Source organism: Cynocephalus volans, chromosome 8 (genome assembly GCF_027409185.1).
Source record: "Cynocephalus volans isolate mCynVol1 chromosome 8, mCynVol1.pri, whole genome shotgun sequence".
Classification (NCBI taxonomy): Eukaryota; Metazoa; Chordata; class Mammalia; order Dermoptera; family Cynocephalidae; genus Cynocephalus; species Cynocephalus volans.
In genome coordinates, this window is record NC_084467.1 from 137,339,492 (window position 1) to 137,360,037 (window position 20,546).

The 20,546-nt window shown below is 42.3% G+C and overlaps 1 protein-coding gene across 3 annotated transcripts in view; it reads left to right on the top strand.

Annotated features, from left to right (window-relative positions):
• Positions 1-20,546, top strand: part of CACNA1E (calcium voltage-gated channel subunit alpha1 E) — a 310,184-nt gene that overhangs the window by 86,286 nt on the left and 203,352 nt on the right. For all 3 annotated transcript variants that reach the window (XM_063103647.1, XM_063103648.1, XM_063103649.1), the window contains exons 4-6: positions 16,097-16,200; positions 17,205-17,357; positions 18,512-18,693. In XM_063103647.1, the coding sequence (XP_062959717.1) occupies positions 16,097-16,200; positions 17,205-17,357; positions 18,512-18,693 (439 nt within the window). The remainder of the gene's footprint in view (positions 1-16,096; positions 16,201-17,204; positions 17,358-18,511; positions 18,694-20,546) is intronic.

The window sequence follows — 20,546 nt, forward strand, 5'->3', positions numbered from 1 at the left end:
TGGGGAGTGGGAATGCCCAACAGGTACCGGATATGTGAGGAGAGAGGTCTGCTCTGGAGACTGGTGCTGGGAGTCATTTGCATCTAAGTGATAGGTGGGAGCTTGGTTTTGGTGGAAAATAAAAGTGGGGAGGGGCAAGTCAGGAACCTTAGGAAACATCGCTTTTAAAGGGGAGTGGAGGAAGAAGAGTAGTACTGGATTGGGGGATTGGGGGGCCACTGATGGCCTTTCATGAGAGTCATTTTCCTGGACTGGTGAGGGCAGAAGCCAGGTGGCAGCGGGCTGAGAAGGGAGAGGGTGCAGGCATGTGCAGAGGGACACCTTGAGACTGAGGCAGAGCTGTGTGGAGAGAGAGAGAGAGAGAGAGAGAGGGAGAGAGAGAGAGAGGGAGTGGGAGAGAAAGAGAAGAGAGACGTTTACTCTGCAGCTCTAGGAAAACATCACCTGTAAGAAGACCTCAGTCCACACTGGTATTAGGACTTTCGCATTGTTTTAAGTAAGGATCCAATGATTATCGCAGACATTTTTCATTGAATTTTAGTTATATTTGAAATTTAGCAATCAAAATCTGTGCTGTAACTCTTAATGTAAAATCCAGTTCAGTGGTCCTCCTGGACAGGGCTGGCCATGAAGAGTGGCTTTTGTGAAGAGCACATGAGTTGCTGTCTATATCACCACAAACAACCTAGCCCTTTTTTTTCTTAAAGTTTTTCTGACTATAGAAGAAATATATTCTCACTGAAAATATTCTGAAAAGTACAGATAAGCATAAAGAAAATGCAGATAACCTGTAATCCCCCCACCTAAACAGTAACTTACTATTACTATTTTGGTGTATTTCCTTCTAGTCTTTTTTCTTTTTTCATGCATTTTACACTGTTGAATTTACATTGTAGATATAATATTTTCTCCTTAAAATTATACTGCTTTCCCTTTTAAGACTATATGATGTCTTTTTCCGTGTTACAAAAAGGTATGGAGAAATAGCATTTTAAAGGCTGCATAATATTCCACTGAGTGCACTGTGCTCTATTCGACCACTCCCCTTGGTAAAACAATGAGGACTCTCTGTATAAAACTGGTATGGCATCTCCTCAAAAAATTAAACATGCGATTACCATATGATTCAGCTATTCCACTTCCAGATATATACCCAAAGGTATTAAAAGCAGGGACTTGAACAGATTTATATAACCCATGTTCATAGCAGCATTATTCACAATAGCCAAAAGGTGGAGGCAGCCCAGGTGTCCATTGAAGGGTGAATGAGTGAACAACATGTAGTACACACACAATGGAATATTATTCAGCCTCAAAAAGAAAGGAAATCCTGACAGGTGCCCCAACATGGATGAAACTTTAAGTCATTATGCTAAGTGAAATAAGCCAGGCACAAAAGGACAAATACTGTATGATTTCACTTACATTAGATACCTAAAGTAACCAAATTCATAGAGATCACAAATAGAAGATGGTTGTCAGGGGCTGATGGGAGGGGAGAGTTAGTGTTTAATGGTTATAGAGTTTCTGTTGGGGAAGATGAAAAAGTTCTGGAGATGGATTGATGGTTATGGTTGTACGAGAACGTGAATGGGCTTAATTCCACAGAACTGTACACTAAAAAATGGTTAAAATGGTAAATTTTGTTATGTATATTTTACCACAATTAAAAAATAAACTAAGGATTCTGACTTTTTTTTTTAAGTCAAGTTTATGGAGGTATAATTTGTATACAGTAAAATCTGTCCTTTTTAGATATACAACTCTACGTGTTTTGACAAATGTATATAGTTGGCTCATTACTACCCCCAAAGTTCCCTTCAGCTCCTCTCTAGTCAATCCTCTCTCTCCATTCTGAGCCCTTAGCAACTGGCGATCTGTTTGTCTTTACAGTTTTGCCTTTTCCAGAATGTTACGTAAATGGAATCAGATAGTGTGTAGCCTTCTGATTCTGGCTTCTCGCACCTAGCATAAGACTTTTGAGATTCATTCATGTTGTGGCATATAACAATAGTTCATTCCCTGCTCTTGCTGCCTAGCATTCAGTTATGTGGACATACCGCAATTTGTTTATTCACCAGTTGAGGGACATTGGTGTTGTTTTCGGTTTGGGGAAATTATAAATTATAGCTGTGATAACTATTCATTTGCTGGGTCAAATGGTAAGTGTATATATAACCTGCTGAGGAGCTGACAAACTATTTTCCAAATTGGCTGTACTATTTTGCATTCCCATCAGCAATATATGAAAGTTCCAGTTGCCCCACATTCTCATTAGCACTTGGTATTGTCAGGCTAATTATTGTTTTGTTTGGTTTTTATTTTAGCTTACTATAGGTATACAATAATAACTATTGTGGTTTTAATTTGCATTTCCCTTAGGATTTTGCATCTTTTCATGTGCTAATTCACCTTCCACATCTCTCTTTGGTGAAGTGACTTTTACTTCTTTTGGTCATTTTTTAAATTGGGTTATGTGTTTTATTATTTAGTTGTGGGAGATTTTTAAATTTTTTACTATTATAGATAATGCTTCAGTGAACAACATTGTATGTACAAATTTTCCCATATTTTGGAATGTGTACATAAAAAATAATTTCCTAAAAGAACTAGGTAAAAGAGAATGAACATTTTTAACACCCTTATATACTTACTGTCCAACAGCTTTTCAAAATGATTGCACCAATTTACCGTCCTTTTAGCAGTGGCAATTTGATAGGTGGAACAGGCTATTGTGTTGTTTTAATTTGGATTTCTTTGATTATAATGCTGTGGAACTTTTAAAATATAATTATTAGATGGCCTATGTTTCTTTTTCTGTGTGGCTGGCTAGTACAGGGATTATGGCTTTTTGTGTGTGTGTGTGTGAATTGTCTAACCTTTCCTTTTTTGATGCTAGGTTGACACAGAAATTTGCCATGGCTGTATTTATACAGGATCAGTTACAGAGTATGTAAAGCTCAGTGCCAGGGTCTGCAGTTTACAGTATTTTCATTTTTTCATAAAATATTAACTTGGTCTCAGCCCGGTTTCTTTTATGCTTGGAGGCCATGAGTTAATTTGCATAGCTAGCAAGGTAAAAATAGCTTCAGAGCCGAAGAAAAAGATCATTGCCACGAAGTTAAACTTGGACAATGGGTGCCAGCGCTTCTGTAAGGGGCAGGAACCTCTTCGTCTAGACTCCATTATTAATAAACGTACTGTATTATTTCTTATAAATAGAAAGAATATTCTTCTAAATTCATCTCTAAGAAGATGGCTTTGCCACTTAGTTTCCCTGTTGTGAGAGAAACCTCTTAATTCCTCCAACAACTCAGCATTTTATTTATTCACAATGAAAGTATGATTAAAACCACTTACTTTGTTTGTGCTTACATATCTCTATCAAGTAGGTTTGGGTCAGAAACAGTTCCTGGATATAATCAGAATTCTTTTTAATTATTAAAATTGCTTTTATTTTATTGTATTCCAAATAGGTGGTATGGGATGTGATATGACTCAGAAGTACTAGAATGAATTTAGGTTTAATGATTCTAAAAAGTAAAAAGCATTTCGTTTTCTCTGACAAATTGCTCTAGTTCATTTGAGTGCAGTACAGTCAGTTGATATTTTGTAACAATTTTATGGCTACCTCTTCATCAAACACTGCAATTGTAGGCTTGTCTTCTATGCAAGTATGGGAAGTTATCTAGGTATTTTAAAAAAATATTTGTCATGCTAGAAAACTCATAGCTTATGCCTGTCACACAAATCAATCTCTCAGGCATTGTAGGCAGAACTATGAAAGTAGAACAATGGACAAATATATTTTTTTCTAAAATTTATAGATCTATGATTTGTGTGAAAGAGTCATTGATTTGAGAATGTTAAAAACTGAAACATTTTTTAAACCAGATGTTTCTCAGACAGCCAAAAAAAAAAAAAAAAAAACCGAAAAACCAACAAAAAAACCCCCTCCCCAACAACCCTATGAGAACATAGAGCGATTACTTAGTTTTTTGAAGTAATTACTTAAATTATTACTTACGTTTTTCTTTTTCTCCTGCTTTGAAGGATTTTGGTCAACCTTCCATCAAGTGTTAACCCACTGTCATTAATGTTTGATGTCTTGGGAAGAAGACTCTGGCTTTCTCAGGGATCATGAATGAGTATAATTTTTCAGTTTTTCGGAAGCTGAAGAGGGAGCACTGTTTTAATACCTTGGGAATTAAGCCACTTGCTAAGGCAACATCAAGAAAAAAGCTTGTGCGTTTTCTAATTGGTATATTGGCTCCATGCCAGAGGCATGGTTCTGGGTTTTTCATTGTTTGTCATGCATCTCTCGTAGCTCTTGGAGGTCTGGCCATGCCAGTTACATTAGCTTTCACTTTGGTTTCTTATCTGAATAAAGAAACATCTGGACAGAATAGGTGAGTGGGTTCTTGTGAGTGACAGAAACCTAACTTGGAATTTGAACAAGAAGGGGCTTTTCAGGGAAGAGATGTCTCCCAGAACTACCATGCTACGGCCGTGCAGAAAGTATCAGGGAAATAGCCTGGCCTTAGGAACTGTAGCAATAGGGCTCCGGCTCCAGCCCAAGCAGAATTTCTTCTTTCTCTCATTCCTTCTCATCTCTGTGGGGTCAGCTGTATTCTTCTCTCTCACTGCAGCTGTCTTTCTTCTGTGAGAGAAAAAACGTGGGTGACGATGGCTCCTGAGAGTTTTATTTTATGGTTTCAGCTGCTTCAGGAAAGATTAACCAGATTCTATTGATCCTAACCAAACAGCCCAGAGAAGAAACTTGGTGCTTCTGAACCTGTTAACTGTGGCCAGCAATGCCACGTAAGAACATTGCAGTTTTTGGAAAGACCCCTAGGGATGGAGTGTTGTTGGGGGCACCGGGGGTTCTGGCAGAAAAGACAGTGGGTGGCCACTCCGTATGGGCAGTGCTGGATTACATGGCTGGTCTCTGGCGTATGATCCTGGAGTTCATTAGTGCATTCTCGTAACAAGGCCAGTGTTGGGGACTTGGCCTTGACGTGGGTAATTAGCTGGGTCTGTTCCTCAGCTGGGTCCTGCTCTATCCCTGGCTAGCCACCGCACAACTGCTTGTTCCTGGTCCTGAGGGGGACCTGGTGAGAGAAAGTGCGTGGATTGTGGAGCAACAGAGCTCCCTCACCACTACTAGAAAAACAACTCAAAGAACATGTATTTATGTTAGTGAGTTCTTATAATGTGGGATTTCCCTCTCCAGCAATTCTCCTCCTTTCCCAACTCTCCAAAGCACAATTTTGGTAACGTTCATATGATGCTGCAATCACAGGACATCATAGGCTCTGCAGAGAGGCAGCCCTGGGGTCATCCTGGAGAAGGCGTTTGTCAGATAGATGTGCCTTTGGGATCTATTTCTAGCTATTAGCCATTACCTTTTGTAGCTAGTGAAAGTGCTCCAAATTTGGAATCGAAATTTCTGTTTGAGTCTCCGTTTGGCCATTTACTGTCTCAGTGACCTTGGGCTATCTGATTTCTCTCTCAGCCTTAATTTTCAAACTTATAAAAGTGGGGATAGTGGTGTCTGTATGGAACAGGACCATGTAAACTGGGAAACAACCATGAGGTATTTTTCTTTTTGTTTTCATCATTGTCACCTGGGCCTGAGTGACAGTTATAGAGTTCTCCCCCTCTCTCAGCATTTTTCCTTGCTGCATCTGAGTGAAGAATCGGGACTTTCCTTGAAAAGAGAAAGAAACCAGGACCCACAGGTCCTGGAGCTTGACCTTCGCTGCTGTTATACTGAGGTTAAGCAAATAAAACTCTTCTTTGTGCATTTCTGTATTCTTCATGTGGCATCATTTGGGGGAACTCTTCTTTTGGATTAAGGCTTCCTTTGGAGACCTGTTGGGGTCAAGTTGTATGCACCTCATAGGAGGTGTTTAAAGAAGGCAGAAGGCATTTTCGTCAATGTTAGCAGTCCCTCAGAATTAAGACATCATTCTGGCACCCTATTCACTTCTACCTGAGAGGAGTTACGTGTGTTTTCTCCAGTGTGGATAGGAACCAGTTGTGAAATGCATGCCATTGCTTGCTTGCCTTTAATCAGCCACTAAACATTGCACAGTTAGAAGAAGCTGCTATCCGAGAGGTTCTCCTGCAGCAGTGGGTCTCAACTAGGGGTTTTGTCCCCTCAGAGGACAAAATGGAGACATTTGTCATTGTCATAACTGGGTTGCAGGGGTTGGAAGGAGGGTTCCTACTGGTTTCTTGTAGTTAGAGGCTAGGGATGCTGGTAAATATCCTACCAAGCACAAGTCGGCTCCCCACAACTAAGGGTTATCTGCCTCCAAATGTCCATACAACCTTTTCTCCTTGGTGGGACATGGTTTGATTGCTGAGCTTTCTTTTGGTGGGGAAGGAAAGTGAGGGTGTTTAGGCCATGATTTTTCTTCTCATCCAAAGGCATATTTTGGAAAAAGAATAGAACTGTGGTTTTTAGAGGTGAGAAAGGGGGAGGAGAAGGGGTTAATGAGAAGTTAGTTAAGGGTCACAAAGATTGATTACGTTTGGTAAACATGAGTATACTAATTATCCTGATTTGATCACCACATATTGGATACATGTATTGACATTCAATTCTGTACCCCACGAATATATATAATCAATTATCTTTCAATTAAAAAAAAGCATATTTTGGGACCACTTCATATCTACTAAAGTTCCTCTGAAATTTAATTGGGAGCCCCGTCGTAAATTCCAGAAGGGGTTGCCTTACTTTTGTTAAATACAAAACCACTTGTTTCCTCCTGGAAATGGCATAGATCTTCTCTATTGGAAAAGGCAAGCTGATCCCACTCTCCTGCCCTTGCTCCCAAGAAATATTAGGGCTTCTTGGCTATTATTTGTTGTTTGTGGTCTTAGAAGAAAGTCCATGCCCCAACTTGGCCATAATTTAACTCAGACCCATAAATGTTAGCTAATACACCACTGAGTCAAAAAAAAAAAAAAAAAAAAAATCCAAACAAACAAACAAAAAACCCCAAACCAGAAACAAATAACTACCCTATGACAGTTTTGAAGTTAATGTGTGCATGTGCCTATGAGGTCCCTCTTCAACACTGCTCATTCTGGAGGACAGTGAGATGTTGCTACTTCAGATACCATAAGAGGGAACAGGTTCTCTCCTAGAATGCTATGTCTGCAATTCTTGGAAAAGTACAGCAAAACCTTTCAAGGCAAACTGTTTCATCATGTTGGGAAAACACCAAGAAGCTGCATGATGCTGTTAAAGCAGCCATTCATCTTGGTCCGTCTTGTCTTTAGAACAGTCTCCTCAGAGAGAATGTGAGTGTGTATGGGCTGGTCTCTACCCTGCGTGTTTCAAACTGTGGAACAACCCCATTAGAAAGGCACGAAATCAATTTAGTTGGTTGCAACCAGCATTAAACATAAGAAAGGAAGATTAAAGAGAAATATGAGTACATCACACATAGAAAGAGTAAGTATTGTTTTTTGAAACATTATAAAATTATATATATAAATACTGTCACTTACGCACACCCATATATTCTGGCTTGTGATGTAAAATATACCTCTTACTGTAGACCATGATCAAAAAGGTTTGAAAATCATTGCTTTATATGCTTTTACCTTTGTTCTCAAACATAGGTCAGTTGAAGCCCCAAAACGTATTTTCCCTTTTAACTCAGGGGCCTGCGTTTCAACATCTGACCATTCTTAAGCTAGTCACTATCCAGGATGATGGATGATTTGCTTGGACTAATCTAGATTCACCCACACGGGTCTGGAGAGGTGCCCAGCCTCCCCAGCATACATGAACATAGGATTATCTCTGTTATCAGGAAGATTGCTGTAGAGAAGGCAGGCAGAGGCAGAAGCCCTAGGAGGGGCTTGGGGGGCTAAAAGGTGGCATTAATTCAGGTACTGAGACCGAGGTAAACACTGGTTATAGCAACCAGTGGTAAACCCTGGTTATAGCAACCTGGGCTGGGGCTTGGGTAGAAGGTGAAAGACCAGTGGTTCAATCAGGAAAATTATTTTGAGCTCAGGGTAGCAGCGTAGTTAACCTGATGTTCCATCACCAAATTGAAGCCTGGAGCTCTTTGAAGAGCTCTGCCAAGCACTGCCAGGCTTGGTCTGAACCCCTTACACAGCCTGTAAAGTTTTCCTCATGTGACATTTCCCAATTTCTCTAGATTCTTTATTTTCCATTCTCCCCTGGTTCACTAGGTTCCAGACACAACAGCTTCTTTCAGTTTTTCAAATTTGCTGATCTCCTTTCCGCCTCTGGGCCATCTGCACTTTTTCTTTTCCTGCATCCTGCAGGATGCTCTTCCTGCATTATGTCCTCTGGCCTACTCATGCCTCACCTTTTAGCTCCTATGCCATTTCCAAAGCCAAGCCTTCCTTCCCTGACCTTCCACTGATCTGTTTGTTAATGTCTGTCTCTTTCATTAAGTTTCATGAGGACCACCACCATCTCCATCTTGTTCTCTGTTGAAATTCCAGTGCCTGTTACGTGGCTTATGCTCAATAAGTATCAGTTGATTGTAGGGTGGGTCTTGGTCTCTGGTATGGAGCCAACATGGCATCACAGGGCCCCAGTATAGCAGGTGGGGAGGTGGCAGGAGCTTGCAGAGACTGGGAACTGGGCTGTGCCTGATATCTGTTTTTTCCTTTCGCAGCCTCATCTCCCCCATCAGATATATTTTGGTCAAGTTGATTTTTTTTGGCTTGTCTCTATGTGAATAATTTAATATACAGGGACATAATTTTTTTAAATAAAATGAATTAAAGTCTCCAGAAATTGATTCCCAAATCAAATCACACTTTTAGTAATTTATTTAAAAGAAATGAGGGGCAAAACATTGTGTAATTCAGTAGATTTTTTGATAAGTCATAATTATTTACACATATGGTTAAACCTCCCTCAGTTTGGATATCCAATTATGCAGGTGCCACGGGCCCAGTCACAGCTCCATGGATGCCTCTGTGGCTGAGTCCAGCCAATCTGCTCCAATGAGAATGATTAACACCCACTTACCCTTGAGTCAAAGGCATTTCCTGAGCACCACTGTTGTATGTTGTTGGGGAAAGGGCCATGGTAGGTGGAAATTTCAAAGGCAGTTTCTGCTGTCAAGGAGCCAGCTTTTAACTGAGTTATGAGGATCTAACTCATTATCATTAACAATCAGACTTCTGTTCTAAGATATAAGAACAGTATGTAATGGGGTGTTAAATGTTGAGCAGCTCTCTGGATGTTGGGAGAAAGGGGAGATTGGCGTGAGCTGCAGGAGTGTAGCAACACCTGGGCAGGCTTTGGCTCGTTCCAAGGGGTTCATCTATCTGACCACTTCATTTTAGAGATAAGAAAACTGACATATTCCTTCTCTTCTTCCTCTGCAGCACCTATTTAATTAGTACTTTCTATGAGCTGGGCTGTAGTAGACATTGTTTTTTTGTTTGTTTTTTGAGCTGTCCCTCATCCAACTTCTCCCTTTTGGGAGAGTCTTCTGTTGTGTGTGCCCTTGATGGGGGTCTTGCTCATCTTGGAAGTGGTGGAGGACAGTCAGAGTGGGTATAGCAGGTCATGTGACCTAAGCTCCATCACATGACTTTTCCCTCCATGACTTTTACTCCTAGGACAGCTGATGGTTATATTCATAGCAATGTCCACAGTGGCCTAAGAATCAGATTTCTCAGAACCTCTGACCTTTGCCAAGTGTATTAGTTTCCTATGGCTGCTGTAACAAATTATCAAAAATTTGGTGGCTTAAAGCAACACATGCTTATTTTCTTTACAGTTCTGGAGGTTAGAAGTTTAAAATCAGTTTTATCGGGCCAAAATCAAGGTGTCAGCAGAGCTGTGCTTCCCCCTGTGTCCTGCCCTGCCCTACCCCACCCTCCCCTTTCAGAGGCTTTAGGAGAGGATTCGTTTCTTTGCCTTTCCGAGCTTCTCAGGCTGCATTCCTTGTGTTCCTGGGCTCTTCCTCCATCTTCAAAGCCAGCAGCATACATGGCATCTTGCTTCAGTCCTCACATTATCTTCTCTCTAGTCAAATTTTCCTCTGCCTTCCTCTTATAAGGGCACCTGTGATTGCATTTAGGGCCCATGTGAATAATCCAGGATAATCTCTCTATCCCCAAATAATCACACCTGCGAAGTCCCTTTTGCCATATCAGGTAACATCCACAGGTTCCTTGGATTAGGAGCTAGACATCCCTGCCACACTGAGTTTCCTGCTTTTTGGTTTTCTCAGCCTGGTCTTCCAATATCTTTCAATTTTGTGAGGTCCTGATAACCTCTCAATATACCTTTTTTGGGGAGTTGGGTGAGGGGTGGTCTGTGGTTTAAGACAGTTAAAATCTGTTTCTGTTGCTTATGACCAGGAACCCACATGGTAGATCAGCACTTTCTGGAGAACTTTATAAGCATTACCTTTTCAAATCCTTATACCAACCCTCTTAGGAAGACACTGTCCCCATTTTATAGATAGGAAAGCTGTAGCTCAGAGTGGCAGTTGCATAAAGCATTCTGCTAATATAGGTGATAGGATTTGAAACTAGCCAGTATGGCTGGAGAGTATGTGATTTACTCCTTTCTTGGAGTCCTAGTTCAAGTATCTTTTGAATGCAGATCTTTTCCAAGGAAGAGGTAGAATGTCACTTGGGCCCTGAAGTCTGGATCATGTTGTTTAGGAAGGGGAGAGAAGGCTAGAGAGGGACATTCAGGCAGCGGGGAGGCTGGAGAGTAAGAGGTAAATCCAAGAGATGTTTTAAGGGAAGCACATGACAGACTTTCGTCCCTCGTGGGAGGTAAAGTGGTAAGAGATGAAGGAACCACCCACTTATGGAACTCTTTTGAGTGGATACAGCAACTCATTCATGTCGACTCCCCATGGGAATGATATCCCGACTCAACTGTGTTGAGTTCAACTTGAATTAGGTCCCTTCCTGCCTCTCATCATAATATGGGCTGGTTAAACACCTAACACCCTTTGCTAGTGTTAATCAGCCTTTTCACAGATGCTAATGAACAGTTTGCCTTTCAAAAGCTAATGAAGTTCTCCCTTGGTATTTATATGGCAGAGGCAAACAGGTAATTTCTGGAGCTCAGAAGACAGCCCTATGCCTAATTCTGAAAAGACCCCTGGCCTGTGTGTTTTCTCAGAAGAGAACTTGCAGATTTGTTTAGAGGTGGGGCAGCAGTTAAGAAGGAAGCTCTTTACCTGTTCATTTCTGGTCACCACCTAAATGTTGTTGCTAGATTTAGCAAATAAATATGCAGGATGGCCAGTTAGATTTGAATTTCAGATACACAACAAATACATTTTTTTAGTGCAATATTTGTATAATGCATGGGATATTCATTATTTATCTGAAATCCTAAGTGCAAATTTAACTGGGTGTCCTGCATATACCTCAGGGTATTTTCAGGCGTGGAATTGCACAGTGGAGTATGCTTGTGCAAAGAGTGTTAGACCTGGACTGACAAGGAGGCTAAGACAGAACCCCAACGTCAAAAGGAATGCAGGGTGGAAGAATTCTTTGGGTGACTGACTTGGGGAGGGATGATTCCGTTCTAATTCCCTGGAGCATGACTTCTTCCTTCTGTTCTGCCGTGCCACTGCAATGGTGGCCACAACGGGAAGGACTTGTGTCACGCGATGAGGATCATATCAGCCTCCATTCTCTTCTCACCTGCTGACAACCAAAAGCAAAAACATCAGAGGTGGGGCTGCGCCACAACATCCTACAGGACACAGTCATTGCCTTTACCATGTGCTGAGCATGGAATCTGCGGTGGTGGTCAGAGGTGTGCGCTGGCTCTCCCACTGTCCTCTGCTGTGGGGGTAACGTAAGAGTGAGCAGCCCTCTGTATTTCCACCAGACTCTGTGCTTCTGATGACAAAAAAAAAAGAAAGAAAGAAAATGGTAAACAGCCTCTGCTCTCTGCTCCTGAAGAGCACAGACATATGGCTCATGGGACAGTGGACAGCTTAGGCTGTTATTAACTCAGAATTGGAGTTATCCTCAGTGGCCTCACTCTGATTTTGTGGCATGTCTCCCTCCATGTGTGTAGATGTAGATATTACAGCAACCATCACCTGTCATTTAAACTGTTGTTGTAGTAATTGGGAGAGGTGCATGGAGCCTCATACTCTGCTGGTTCTGAGAATGATCAGTGGCATGTCTGTGTCATTTGGTGGTTTGTGGTCTTGGAATGAAGAGAATCAAGTTCACCCTCCCATTTGGGGACCAAACATTGGTATTTTTAGGAACACACCAGACTGAGGAACAGTGGAGCTGACCAGTCCTGGGAAAGCATCACAAAGCATCATGGCAGAGTGGGGAAAGGATTGGCTTTGACGTCAGAAGAGAACTGACTTTAACTTCTAGTCTTGACATTTACCAACAATTTAATTTTTCTGAGCCCTGGTTTTCCCCTTCTATGAAATGGAGAAGTAGTAATATTAAGATACTTTTGAAGATTGAGTGAGATAACCTTTGAAAATGCTAGCAGATAATAAGCACTCTGTATTGGACACAGCAGCATTTCCCATTCTCATAGCACTTTGTAAACACCTCTGTTATGTACGATGCTTCACGGTGCCTTATAATAATTTCGTTTGTCTATTTCACTTGACCGAGGGCCAAGGGCTATTTCCTGCTGTTCACTTTTCCCCTACCTGCTGCACAGGGTCTAGTACATATGAGGCCCACAGTTTGCTGAGCTGTATATACTTTAATACTTGGGTTTTGCTGGGAGGCAAGTTTTCAACTTTTGAGTGTGTCCTTCCCTCTCTCTCCCTCTAACTCTCCTGCTGAGCACTGGGCAGATCCTGTCCTGTGAGATCTTGTTGAGAGCGGGAGTCTCAGAAGTACATTAGAAGATCCTCACTGGACTCTAAATGCCTGAGGATAGATTTCCAGTGCCTCCCACGTGCTCAAACCTGCATATGTTTGAGTAGCATCCCAGGTTTGCTACCCTACGCTTCTCATTAGGAGGTTCTAAGATTTCTCTGGTATTTCTTTCCTTTTGATCTTTGCTTCAACGAATTTATTAATTTCATTAGTGCATTTGAATTCAATCTGTCAAGCATTTATGGAGCACCTCTTACTTGCCAGACGCTGGGCTCAGTTTGGGCTGTATAGAGATGAGCACCACAGTAGCTCCATTTTGAGGTATTTTCAGATTAGTATGAGGGACAGGTGAGAAGACAGAATTTTTCTAGGATACGATTAGGGCAGTGATAGAGGTGGACACAGAATTTTATGGGAGCAAGGCTCTTTTCCTTATCTTTTCCTCTAGGAATCCCATTGCCCCTGCTTTTAACTGGAAGACAGGGGAGCCAGAGTATAATTCCCGCCCTCAAGGACTATTTCAACAATGGGAGGCAGGAAGCAGCCAATGGGCGGAGTGCATCAATTCAAGGCCCAATTGACAGCCCTCTGGCACTGGAGGAAAAGAAAGGAAAATTCTGAGGGCCAAGAGAGCACAAAGCCACAGGCTGCTTGGCCCTGGCTGCAGTTTGGTTGGGCTTGGGGGAATTTGGGGAGCAGGTCGGTTCAGCCAGGGGCTGCCCATGGTGGCAAGAGCCTGAGCACATGTCATGGCTGGCTATGTGAGGCTTCTGCAACAAACACCAGATTTTTGCTTCTCACTTTCATGTGTTTTAATTTTGTTCTCTTTCACATGAGAGCGTTCCTATTTCTCTGACATTTTCTTCTCCGTCAGTTTTGATTTTGATTTCCTTTCTTGTTTATACCTCCACGTTTTCTTTTACTGCTCACTCTCCTAACAGCTCATTCTCCTTTCCCTGTACCAGTTTTTCTTTCTATGTTTGAGTCTTCTTTGCCTTTTAATTTTATCTTTCTGCCTCTACTTCCATGTTCTGAAACATACCTATTCAACTCAGGGTTGGGGAGGTGATTTTCATTTCCAAGAGCCCTTTTTATGATATGAAAGAGCGTCTCATGTGTATCTGGGTATCCTAGGAAACAGAACTCTAGTTTCTGAGCAGGGCAGATTCTGCACACTGTGTTGGTAAGATCCTGTGAAAGGAGAGCCTCCCATCTGGGCAGCGCAGGGGAGTTAGTGCTGTACACCTCGCTTTTATTAGATGAATTAGCTGAACAGTGACCCCATTTTCCTGCGGGTCTCTGTCACTATACCTATTCTTGAAGTTGCTCTTCATCTCTCTCCTCTTTATTTTTTTCTGTTCTATTTTTCAGTTCTATTGTCCATGTTTCTCCTTGCTCTTTTTTTCTTTTTAGAGTTTCCATACTTAATATACATTATATCACCCCCTCCCTAATTTCTTTCTTTGGCCTCGGAAGATAGAGTCATAAGCAGTGCCAAAGACTCTGCTCCCCTAGGTCCCTTCTTTTCAGATGATGGTATGGAAGTTTGGGTCTGGAGAGATGGAGAAGATGGGAAAGCTTGTCTAGCTCCGGAGATTCTTCATGAGAGTAGGAGTTCTTTCTGGTTCTTATTTGAAGTGGTATGAACGTGGAATTCTAGAATCTTGAAGTTGAAAGAAATCTCTACTGGTCGTTGAACCTTCAAACCAATGTGGAAACCCTCCTCACTTGCTAGTGATAGGTCTGCAGTTGTTCTTGAGGACTTGTGATGCTGGGACATGTACCACAACGTAAAGCAGTCCCCTCTGCTGCTGGCCAGCACTTCTTACTTCCCAGCTTTGCTTACGGTGATGTCCTGAATCTGTATCATTTGTACCTGTTGATCCTACGTCCACTTCCTAGGGCCATGGGGCATATAGTTTCATACAGTTGTTGTCTTTCAAGTATTGAAGACATGTCAACTACTAAAGGCACTTCAAGCACCTTCTTCAATACTTGAAATAGTTCAGAGTTTCCACCAAAAATAATTAAATGAAATAAACCACTCTTGCCACCCTTTGACTGTATAGAGAACCCAGTTTTCTGAATGACTCGACTCATTTCCCAATGGTTCTGGATAGCTGAAATTGTCCTGAAGAGGTTATGAGGGAAAAAAATCACTCTCTCCCAGGAAGACTAAAATTAGCAAATTTTAAATTAGTATTTTATCAGATTAATATTATTAGTCCTTGTGTTAGACACAACGTCTTCTGTGCACATTATAGTTTACAGAACACTCTTAATATTCAATCCCGTGTCATTTCATTTTTATAACTAGGCCATGGTACTCCCCCATTTTGTGGATGAGGAAATTGAGGCTCGTGGAGATAGAGTGACTTGTGTCCAGTCACCCAGTTCTCAGTGAATGAGTCAGAACTTGAACCCAGTTCTTCTGATTCCTAGTCTTCTGCTGTGTCTTTCATAGATACATATGTGTCCTTGTTTCTCCAAAGTACCTGCAATGTCATAGATTATATGAGATAAATTGCCTCTTCAAAACAAGGTATTTGGTGTATATAATGTAATAGAATTCTTATGGGGTTTTGGTTTTTTTGTGTGTTTCTGGATATAGCTGTGGAATTTGGAAAAATGGAAGCAAAGAAACCCAGTCTAGGTGAGATAGGGATTTAGGGCAATTATAAAAGTACTGATACTGTATTAGGACAACTGAAGTTATTCCTCAATTATAAGCATCAGTGTAATTTATTTGGTAAAAATTCTAAGTGTCAAGGTGGAAAAGAGTGAGTTACTCCTTTATTACAGTTAATCCAGAGAAGTTTCCTAGAGGAGATAGGAAACAGGAGAATCTAAGAAAATTTTGAAATAAAAAATATGAAGGCCTGGCATGTTGGTAAGGGGAGAAAGAGATTGGCAAAGGACAGAGAGCAGAGTGAGTAGGGGATAAGGTTTGGGGCAAGAATGGGATAGAGACTGGGGACCTTGTGTTTTGCTTATGATTTGAAACTAGGATTCTGGTATGATGATGTTTTCCTTTTTTGCAAAGTGAAACCCAGATGGCTAAATTTAATTCCACTCGAAACCACTGGTGATTCACCCAAGCTCAGGTGCGCCCACATACAGCTGGCATCAGCTTTGCGTGCTTTCCAGGCTGATTCTGCTTCAACCCAGCCTCCCCCACGGAACAGGAGGGGAAGGCCCGGCCATGGTAACTTTGACCATTCTGTGTCTCCATCTGCAGCATCCTGGCCACTGCGGGAACCCACTTCAACACTCACGTGGACCTGAGGACTCTCCGGGCTGTGCGTGTCCTGAGGCCCTTGAAGCTCGTGTCAGGGATACCTAGTGAGCATCTGCCTTTCTTCTTTCCGCTCTGCTAATAACTTTATTGATGTGTCTTCAACTAGATCTTGGGGTCTAAGAGAATTTGGGATAAACAAGGAACAATTCTCTTGGGAGGAAGCCCTAGTGGTAATAAATAGAGGAGATGCTGTAACCTGGCATAACATTTCACTTTTAAATTTCACTTTCTTTTTCAGATTTAAAAGCTAATGGCAGATCTTTATAGAAAATTTGGAAAGGAAAGAAAACAACAAAAAAGAAAATGAAGAGCACTCTTTATCCTGTCACTTAGAAATAACTTTTGTTAACATTTTAGTACATTTTTTCATCCATTTTTTTCCTGTGCACGTTAGTGTAATTGAAATCATTATGTATATGTTGTTTTGTATCCTGTAGAAAGCATTTTATTTTCCTGACATTAAAAATTCTTATACGTGTCATGATTTATTTAGCCATTTTTATGTTTTTTCCCCCAACTATAAATACTGCTACAGCAAACGTCTTTTTACGTAAATCTTTATTCACATCTCTGATTGTTTTCTTAGGCTAGAATACTAGAAGTACAACATCTGGGTCAAAGGATATGGCATTTTCTGAATAGTGGTTGTGCTAATTGCACTCTCCCAACAGCAGATGGGAGAACTGGGTCTGATAGAGTGATAGGGAATATGCATGTGTCCCTGCTCTTATAGGGAGTATAGTCCAGCAGGGCTAGGCCTAATTTCCTTTAGGAAAGGAGCACATTCTAGTAAGTTTAATCTGTAAGAGGAATCCAGAAGACAACGTGAATGGAACAGATGAGGGAAGGGCAGTGAACATGTGAGCAGTGGGGGGCGATCCCTGGGGGAGGGGAGGGCCGTCCTTGGTTTCACGTGTCTTGGTTATCACTTTGTGAATTGTCTTCAGCATCTCAGGACCAACCGTTCTTCTCCCCAAAGACTTGCCCTTCTCCTCTCAGGACACGGTGCTGAGCGAGGGCCCCATTCATCACCCTCTTTTCCTTCTAGGCCTGCAGATTGTGCTGAAGTCCATCATGAAGGCCATGGTGCCTCTCCTGCAGATCGGCCTTCTGCTCTTCTTTGCCATCCTGATGTTTGCTATCATTGGCTTGGAGTTCTACAGTGGGAAGTTACATCGAGCATGCTTCATGAACAATTCAGGTAGGGTCACTGTGTTCTGTCTTCTCCTTCTTGCCTTCCTCTCCCCTCTGGTCACTGGGATAGTTTAGGGCATTTGGAGGTTGGTTGGAAAAGTATATTCTATCCTAACCCTGAAATTAGAAGCAGAAACTTCCCAGTCCACAGCCTTTTGAGGCACAACCAGCCTAGACTAAAGATCCCACCTGATGCTGATATTGCAAAGCAAACAACCTCTTAGGCTTGTAGTTGTAAGATTTCACATAGGTGGTCTCAGCTCCCCCATCCCATGGTAGAGGGCTGTCAGAATGCACGTCAAAACCAACTGGATGAATTAATACCCTTTGTACAGTGGCCACTTTGGCCCACAGGCCAGTGAGACTCTGGACTCCAGAGTTAGGCTTGTTCCTCTCTGGATCTGTGGAGACATTTTCGCTCCATGCTTCATCTCAAGGTCTTCCTTGCTCTCTGTTTTGACCCATACATAGTGCAGAAGAAATGAGGGAGCTCTGAGCTCGGCTTGGAAGAATTTGGGGTACACAAACCCTGAATTCTCATCTCTTTGCATCTTATTTGTTATTTACAAGTTGAGTAGAATACCCTAGGAGGAAAGGTGGTGGTAGACAGGTTGAAGAATCCCAAAATAGGCCACATGTTTTCAGAAAAAGAATCTTCAAAGGACACATTCCACATTGGATTTTTATTTTTTATTTTTACCTTTTATTCAAAACCAGCAATCCATGCTGGAAAAACAAGAAGTTAAGACCCACTAATGGGACCATAGGTTATAACTGTCCCCACAAAAATGAGGAAGAACTCAGGGTTTGTCCTGGAGTCTGAAGTTAGACCTTTTGGCTGCCCCTCAGTCTTCTGTGTGATTTGCTTCTGTACATTCCTGTGATACTGCAAGTGAGGATAGAGGATGGGGCCTGCAGAAAGTGAGGTACCGTGTGGAAGAGTGGCTCCATTTTCAGAAAAGATGGGGAAACACTGGGTTGAACACACAGTATGTGAGCTGGGAGGTACAGAGAGACCAGAGAGGAGGGGGAGCCTGAGTTGAAAACGGCCAAGCCTCTTGCTGTGGGGAATAGAATTACTTCCTCGTGCTTCCTAGGGTCATTTCCAGCTCATGCTAAACACCGTGTGGTTTATCCCCCACCCTCACAATGTGTCTGCAGGTATTCTAGAAGGATTCGACCCCCCTCATCCATGTGGCGTACAGGGCTGCCCAGCCGGTTATGAATGCAAAGACTGGATCGGCCCCAATGATGGGATCACCCAGTTTGATAACATCCTTTTTGCTGTGCTGACTGTCTTCCAGTGCATCACCATGGAAGGGTGGACCACTGTGCTGTACAATGTGAGTAGACTGGCGGGGATGGGGGACGGAGGACGGGAGAAACCTGAAATGAGGCTTCTGGGGTTGTTTGGGCTGGTTAGTCTGGGATATGTGTGTGTTGGGGTGGGGAGTGAAGACTCAACCACAAGAAGTCTTAGCAGTTCATATCCCTCCGTTGTCTGGCCTCTTGCTGAGTGGAAATGCATCCTGTGATGGATGGGTGACCAAACTAGCTGAAGGAGATCAACTTAACAGTTGTAGAGTATGTTGGATTGACATGGTGGTGAGGTACAGTGAAGAGTACCAAAAGGTGACTGTCCTCAAACAACTTACCATCAGGTTGGGAAGCTGTTTTAGTAGTTCTCAATCCTGGATGCACATGAGAATCAGCTGAATGCTTTAAAAAATTATACCACCTGGGCTCTGTTCCAGACCAGTTAAGTAGAAATATTCTAGGGGTGAAGGCCTGTCAGTTGACATTTTTTAAAAACTCCCTAGCTGATTCGAATAGGCAGCTACTGTCAAAAGATACTGCATTATGTGCACATAAGATAATAAGCATGCTTAAATGTAAGACTCACCAGGGATGCTTGTTAAAAATTCAGATTCACAGGCCCCTTCTCTGGAGATTCTGCTTTCATATAGCTTTGTATAGTTGGTAAGCTGTGCTTTTTACAAGGTCCCCTGGTGATTCATATGATCCGACATGTTTGGAAGCTTCTGAGTTGGTGCACGAGACAAAGCTGTCTAGCTGCCTGTCAGGGATGCTGGGGATTTCTGCATGGGGACAGAAGTTAGTCAAGGTGACCATGAAGTCTCTTCCACTTTCCTGAGTCTGATTTTACTAAGTTATCAAAGGCATGGTATAGTGTCTAAGTACAAAAACGCGAAGTAGGGGACGATGTGTGGTTTGATGCACATAGAGTTTAGGTGGGCAAAGCAATTTGGGCAGGTGCTTACAAAGGACTGTGCCATGTTTACATTTAGCATCCCATCCCAGGGCAGATACCTTTGGAACGATCGTCACTTATGTACACTGCCACAGTTTGCCTTTACCTTAAGGTGGCCTCTGTTTCCTTCAGTTCTTCTCTTGATCTTTTTAAGCTGATTCTCCCTGTATGAAACTTAGTAGGTGGGGCACAGGGTGGTTTATACAAAGCACCCTTTAGAAGGAGCTCTGTATATAATTTACACTGAAGGGAAAGGAAATGCTGGATCTCAGGAGAGACTCAACCAGATTGTAATGCCTGAAGGGCAAGGCTTGTGTAAGGTCTGTACAAGTAGGTGCTTAGTAAATGACCATTACTAACCTAGATTCACTCCCATATAGGGTGAGCAAGGCAGGACTGAGAAGCTTTGCAGGAAAGAGTCACAGGCTGTTATGCAAAAACTCTAAAGGGCAGGGAAGAAGTCCCAAGGACGAGCCTATGCCCGGCAAGCCCAGGGGTTAGATGTGACCCAGAAATCCCTGAGGACACTCTGGGATTTGCATCAGCTGTGGGAGGCAACAGGAAAGAGGGAAGGGAGGCAAGGTTGATGAGTGTAGTCACTCCTCGTTGGAGATGTGAAGGTTGTCTTGAGGCCTTGTCACTCAGATGAGCCAGGTGCCTCTGGAAGTTACAGCAGTGGCTCTGCAGTGGCTGCTGTCACTTGTGGGGCTTTGGCAGTGATGTACTTCAATTATATGTGTAGACTCACTTAAGTGATGTGATAAATGCGTTGAAAGCCTGAAAGGAGAAGTGTTGCATTTGAGTATACAGGCGTGACTGTTGGGCCTCTTTAGCCAAGGCTCAGGTGGTACTGAGCCAAGCAGGAGCACTGCTGACAATCCGCTCACCATTCTTGCATTAGTTTGTTCGTGCGTTTGTTCATTC